This window comes from Nannospalax galili, unplaced genomic scaffold (assembly GCF_000622305.1).
Source record: "Nannospalax galili isolate Female #2095 unplaced genomic scaffold, S.galili_v1.0 scaffold1956, whole genome shotgun sequence".
Classification (NCBI taxonomy): domain Eukaryota; kingdom Metazoa; phylum Chordata; class Mammalia; order Rodentia; family Spalacidae; genus Nannospalax; species Nannospalax galili.
In genome coordinates this window covers 80,881-87,926 of record NW_008337307.1, presented here as the reverse complement: position 1 = coordinate 87,926, position 7,046 = coordinate 80,881, and the positions used below count along the sequence as shown (strand labels likewise).

General features: G+C 40.2%; 1 protein-coding gene across 1 annotated transcript in view; it reads right to left on the bottom strand.

Annotated features, from left to right (window-relative positions):
* Positions 1-2,134: 2,134 nt before the first annotated feature.
* The window catches only part of LOC103733616 (membrane-spanning 4-domains subfamily A member 6D), a 10,300-nt gene continuing 5,388 nt past the window's right edge, over positions 2,135-7,046 (bottom strand). The window contains exons 4-6 of the mRNA XM_029563264.1: positions 4,990-5,259; positions 3,525-3,626; positions 2,135-2,729 (exon numbers count right to left, since the gene is read on the bottom strand). Of these exons, the coding sequence (XP_029419124.1) occupies positions 2,634-2,729; positions 3,525-3,626; positions 4,990-5,259 (468 nt within the window). The 3' untranslated portion in view covers positions 2,135-2,633. The remainder of the gene's footprint in view (positions 2,730-3,524; positions 3,627-4,989; positions 5,260-7,046) is intronic.

Here is a 7,046-nt window from a genome sequence, read left to right as displayed (position 1 = left end):
ACTGATATCAGGTTTAGGAACATGAGGATAGACAGCCCAGAGTTCATAGGGAAGAACCTAATACAAGTTTTCAATGAAATAATTATCATATTAAACTGAGTCTTAATGACATATCGGTATACCTATAGATCAATACATCTTTCAACTCTCACCAGAGACGTTTCCTTATGCAACAGATGGTGATTAATGTAACTGCCCTGCTTGACCAATGCTGAAAAACTGAGATTAGACCAGGAGTCCCTTGGCTTTGCTGCTTGGGAGCCCTTTCACTGACCTCCTGAGAGACTTTACTAAAAACTCAGCATTTGAAGTTCATACAGAGTTTACATATGGTAAGTGTTCAAGAACTGCAAAACACATGGGAATTTTCCCATCGTAAAGGTGAGAAAACAGCACAGTGTGCCCAAGCCGTGGCAGCTGGCCCGGTAACAGACCTCCCTTGAAGTATGCAGAAACAAAAGGGAGAGCAGACATCCTGTCCTGGCATTCCAGAAACAGCCATCTAATTGGACTGTTCTGAGCATCCTGGCAGCAGATTCTCCCCTCCTCAAGGCTCTGCATCAACAAACCCTGAGGAAGTCGCTTAAGTCTTAGAGAGCCAAGTGCCATGACTGTTAACTATTAGTGAACAGAGCATTATTGTCCTTAAGAACAGGGTGGAAGCTCACTACAGTTAAACATTTAAAACCCACAAGTAGCCAATGTGCAGAGAACAAGAGGCTGCAGAGTGCTTATTCATGAATAGGACAACTGTATCAAACTTCTTCCTCCCAAAACTCAGAGGTCATTGCAGAAGAGGGGGTGAAAAGACTGTAAGAATCAGAGGTGATAGATGACCACAAGGAAACAGAGTTTTTCAGACATCTGGTCAGTTGTTCAAATGATCTCATAGCAATGGTGACTTGAGCATGCACAAGTCCCGTGCAAGCTCAAACCAGAAAAAAAATTCCCAGCATAGATATGTGGAACTGGGTAAGACTCTCCAACCCCTCTAAGGAAATTGTGGCAACAGACGGCTGCTGGGAAGGGCAGATACAGTCTCTTTCAATCATGGGATTGTTGGGAGGGCTAACAAGGCTTTACTGGATTGACCCACACTGCAGTACATTTGGGGACACAAATTAGACTCTATAGGCCTTATTATATATAATAGAGTACATTAAATTAGGTGGGGGCAATAAAGAGTGTGTAGATAAGGGAGGGAATCTCAATACTATCAAATTATATTGTATAAAAATTAAATTTTTCAGTTAATAAAAAATAAAAATTCTTGTATGACTTTTTATAATTTCCAATGATTTTTTTTCTCATTTCATCTAATTGTGTAAACTGTAAACTTCACAGTATTGTTCATTCAAGTCTTTTTAGCTTCTGTAGGGTAGTAATGATGTCTCCTCATCCAGACAGGTCTGGAAATTTGTGTGCCAAGAGTAAGGAATGAGCTAGAGTGGAGATGATGTAGATGCAAGTACCAATTGTGGTTTCCAGGTGTCAGTCTTTCCTTCCCTGGGGCGGGAGATGTCACCATGTGAAGGCAGCATCACATGATTGACACAGGCCAGGGTGCTGGGAAGTCATCTCAAAAAAGGACCATCCTCTTTTCTAAATTCTATTAGGTAGAATGATTAGGTATTATTTATTCTGGACTCAGATAGAGCTGAATGCCTTATATGATATGATCCTAATTTCATTATCATCATCACATTACATATTTTACTATAAATTTATTGAAGCAAAGGAATATATTTTATTTACTCTGGTAACCCTAGAGTCAAGTATGTTATCTGCTACTCCCCAAATAAAGATTGATAAACAGTGAATACTTCATTCAGATTCAATTTGCTATAGTAAATTAAATATATATGTGTATGCATATATATTTGTCTTGATGCCATTTTCTCTAACTTTATTGAATTTGCAATAAAGAAATAGGAGAAATCATGCACACATGCATGTAACTATCAGTGTGCATCAGCATGCATATGAGTTTAGGGGTGCTAAAGTATAATGTATACAATTCAACAATTGCTCTTTTTCGTTTTGAAATCAGAAAAATATGATGCATTTGTTGTCTCTTAGTAACAGAGAAGACTCTTGGTTGGTTTTATGCTTAAAGGCAAATAATAAAATAAGCTTACAAATAAAACACACAATCACACTAAGCCTTTATTTTGAGACCAACAGCATGTACACTCCTTGAGACTCCACTACAGGGAACATGTTTCCATGCACTAATGAATAAAATGGATATGACAAAAGAATTCTGTCATCACAGGGATTCTGAACGCAGACACCAAATAGTTAAACTGCTGCCAACTGCAGCAGATAAGAAAATGTTGGCCCTTTGCTCTACCAAGATCCCTTGAAACTTTCTGCATAGTTTTCTGAGAAATAGCTGGGACTCTTGGGCACTCCAGGAAATGGGAATTTACAGACTGGAGTTTTGGCTGAAGCCAAGGTCATGCAAATCAAAAGAATGTCACTGAATATGCCTGTTCAGCACATGTCTGGTACTCACTGTATAAGCAGCCTACATTTTAGGGAATTTAATCATTTCTCTCTTGCAATGATTGGATATTCTACATTATCATAAAAATAGACGTTCTGATGAATATTTTCTACTTTTTTTATTCTTAAGGAATCAACAGTTCTTCATATGCAGAGGATGCAGGTGTCTTTGAAAACACGTCGGGTTTATCCCTTGAGCCCTGAGGCAGGAAAATCACATTCTAGAAGAAAGAAAATATATGTTATTCCAGACTTCATCCAAGTTCAACTGAAATATATACATATATATGTATGTATGTTCCTAGGTAGGTAGTAGTACATAGATTTATAGATATATATGAACCTATATGATAGAAATTCATTCAACTTTTTACATAGAAATTATAGTTATTCCAAGATGAAAATAACATATCAAGTTGTGCAAATATTTAATATCTATCACCAAGTATTTGTTAAAGCAAAGATTTAGTTCAGTACTGAATTTATGCACTTATAGACTTGGCTTGGTGGTTTACCATGTCATTGACAAACAATATTTCCTTAGTGTCTTTTGACTCAAGAATGTATTTTAAGATGACAGGAGGGAAAAGCTATTGACTGAACACATTCACATGTGTAAATAGCCTTTATTTACCAGGTCAAGACTGTTAAAGAGACTGGCTGCTAGGATTAAGTGCACCTGCCTAGAAGTGACACAACAAGGCTCCAGTGTCCTGAGCCCAGGAAAACTCACAGTATAATGTTGGGAGGGACATTTAACTTCCAGAGCCTAGGTTCCTTTGTTTGCAAAATGGGAGGAAAGCACCAAGTGATTGCTCCAGTTTCTTGTACAGCCAGTCTCCACCAGCCACTCAACTGTCTTCTCCCTCCAGCATCTCCTGTTGTCCCTCACTGTCAAAACCACCTGCTGTTCATCTCATAGTGACTGAGTATTCCCTCTCTTATTCTTGGTGACAGATATAAATCATCCCAGTGAAACATAAGGCAAGATTCAGGATAACTTTCAACACACTCACCCCAGGGAAGTCAGAGTGGGCCTGCTTCCACCACAACACAGCAGTGAGCACAGCCAGGCCGAGCTCCAGCACACTGCCGATCAGCATCACAGACATGGCTCCCTGAATTCAGGAGAGAAGAGATTGGTGGTGACTGAGTCAGCTGAAGCCCTCATGCCTGGGTGGGAGGTTCTTACAGAGATGTAATCATCTCCACCATCAGACAGAGCAGCAGGGACAGCTTCAAGAAAGGAAACTGATCCTCCTAAACAGAATCTGGCTTAAATCAATATCCCTGCCTCTGAATTCCTGGAGAGGAAGATGAAGAGAAACTAAATCAACAAACCATTTTATACCATTGCCTCTCAGCCCTCTGAGGCAGGGGACTCAGGTGGCAGCATTTACTCAGTGAGGGAGCAGAGTGGAGTCCACAGCTCCACTCTACCCTGGCCAGTGCTTTAGGGTTCTGTGATCAGGCTTAGTTACTCCAGATGCTAATTCATTCCGATTGCTATGCACCTGATTTACACATACTTTTCTTCATCATGGTTTTAGTAACTAAGGAAGAAGTACCTGGGCCCTGCTCCATAAGGAGTTGAGAAAGCATCAAGTTGACCAGACCCTTCTGCCCTATCCTGCCATCCTCCAGCTGCGTCTTTTCTTCTCTCACTTCTATTGTCATAGGTTGTCATAGGGCAATGAATATTCCATAGACTCTGCAATTTCATATTGCCTGTTTTTCTCTGAATGTGCTGGAACCCTATGCATGTCCTTGGATGTTCTAACTCAAGATAGTATTCCTGTTAGTAAAATTGCATTGCATTACTTTCTTCCAATAAGATAGAGTCTTTTATATCCCTGTCAGTTACTAGTCTACATCCGTATATTTCTTTTCTCTTCATTTAATAAATCTCATCTCTTTACATTGTAATAAAGCATCAGTGAGCTTGCCTTCACACAGGACCAGTGCTACTCATTACTGATCACTGGAATGAGTAGAAATCCAGACTTTTCATTCCCATATTTCTCAGTGCTAGGCTAAAGATTGTTCAGCCCACATCACACCCACAACCACATACATGTACCAGGTTTTCTTGTTGGCATTTACTGATCATCTAGTTCGTTTTGATGTTCTCTTTCCATAATTCACCATTCCATGACCAAAGTTCTTGACTTGACAACTTCACAATTTCCACCTCTAAAGCTGAATTCTTTCTGTCTTAACTCTGTCATTATAGTTTCATCATCAACCTTATTTTATACTTATTCCTCAACTCCTCCTTAGTATTATGCCACCCCTTAGTCTAGCCTTGTAATTTTATGTTCTTCAGCACCTTTGATTTATATAGCCCTGGTCTTCCCCTATTTGCCCAACCAGAAAGAACTAAAGACTTTGGAAAGAAAGACAGGATAAGAAAAATTCACAGCTTTCAGAAAAACTAAAAAAGGGCATGTGGGTGGAAACATACCATTTAGAAATACTTACAGTCAGAACACCTTTGGCAGGGAGGCAGCCTGTGTCACGTGGCTCCCTGTAGTAGCTGTAAATGTTTTCGGTTGGTGTAAATACCTTGCTCAGCTCACACTGATGTAAGGCAGCTTCCAACTTATTCAGAATGATAGAGAGGATGATGATGCCCAGGAGAGCAAAAGGAATGCTCAGGATGCTTAGAGCCAGGCTGCTGCGAACCTGAAATGAGCAACAGGTGTCCTTGTACCTCTTTCCAGGTTGTTGCAATAATTCTCTTTGTCTCTTTTAGCAGCTCAAAGATTAATCATTTATTTCTGCATTCCTCTCAACTCATTACTGTCGTCACCGGAAGGAGGAGAAGGCTGGCTTTCCATATCCATATTTCCCAGACTCCATTTTGCAGTGCTAGGCTGATGTTTGCTCAGACCACCTCGCCTCCCAACCACCACATATCATGATTCAGATGCAAAAGTGTCTAACCACATATGAAGCCATAAGGTAAACTGTGATTGGATGAATGAATCTGTCATAAACAAGATTTCAGTGGTGAGATACAAAATATTCCCGTTAAAATCTTCAGTCACAACTGTAAGTGGGGCTCCAAAATGTAAGCCTGAAAAATAATCAAGTCAGTGTCACCAAAGGTGGATGTGTAGACACCAGATATTTCCTTCACCCTTAAGACTCTCAGTGAGGTAGTTGGGTATAAAATGTCCCCCAAAGGCTCGTGCATTAAAGACTTATAGTGTGAGGTGGCAGAGCATTCAGGAACCAGAGCCTGATGAAAAGTTGGCCAGTCATTGAAGGGGGTATATCAGGATTCAGGATCTGCCATTCACATTCTCTTTGTTTCCTTTCCTATCATGTGGTAAAAGCCTTTGTTCTCCAGCATAACAGCATACTGTACTCACTGGCTGTCTATAGGCTCAAAAGAAATGGATCCATCCAAACTATGCACTGAAACCTCCAAAATGTGACCCAAACAAACCTTGCCTCTTTTAAGTTGAGTTGCTCATATGTTCATTTCATTACAAACATGTAAAATTGACTGATATACTCAAACCACTACCCCCCTCAATCTGATGGATGCAGGCATGTGAAGCAGTTCAGTCCTCCTTGTACACTGTCCCTCTCTCACAAGTACACACACCCAGAGATGACTGTGGGGACACTGTTCTCAGTGTCGGGAAGATTTTGGAGTCTAGACAGGTACATGATTGGCTATATCCAGGGCCATGTGGTAATGACTGTAGGCAAAGATCTAAACAAGGACAAAGCTTGGCATAATATGTGGAAATTATGAGACAGGAGGAAATGGGTCAAGGCTGGATGTCAGAAAACTAGGGCCACAGTGCCAGATTGCTCTGTATTTTCATTGTTCTAGAGTATTCAGTTCCTCCGATTCACTCTTTACCGTTACCCTAGAGCTCATCTCCTCGTGTGCTAGGTGAGGGGAATGAAAACTGATATCTCAAGTGGTTTCCTTTCTTCCCCAACTTACAGAAGATGAGAACTGAGCTAAGACCTTTATGAAAGTTATGGTTACAGGTAAGTATGCACCAGCACTCATCTGATCGTAATGACTTGGAGGTGGATTTAACATCAGGCCACTTCTCTATCAGAAAGATTACACAGACCACTCCGGATTTGATGCTTTGGAACATTAATCCCTCTCTTTACCTCCTGTCCAACAGTAACTAAAGTCATACCCCTGGACTTCTTGATCAATAGTCATGATCAGGATGCTGATAGAATATACATTTCTAGAACAAATTCAGTTTATTTTGGCTGGTAATCTTCAATCTCAAAAAGATTCATATGCTGTGTGAAAAGAACAGTCCTCAATGAAGGCTCGGTACCTTTTATAATAAGCCTTATTGTACCTGGATACCACCTATATCCTAAGTTTTCAGCATGTTCTCTGCAAGACTGTCATTCTCCATGTTAATTGTACCATATCGTTCCCTCTGAAAGTCTGGAAAACTACTCTTGTGCTATGGTGTTCTATATAGCTGTTGTTAGCTATGTGGGCTACTTGTATTCAAAATAAAAATAAAATAATCATCAATGTT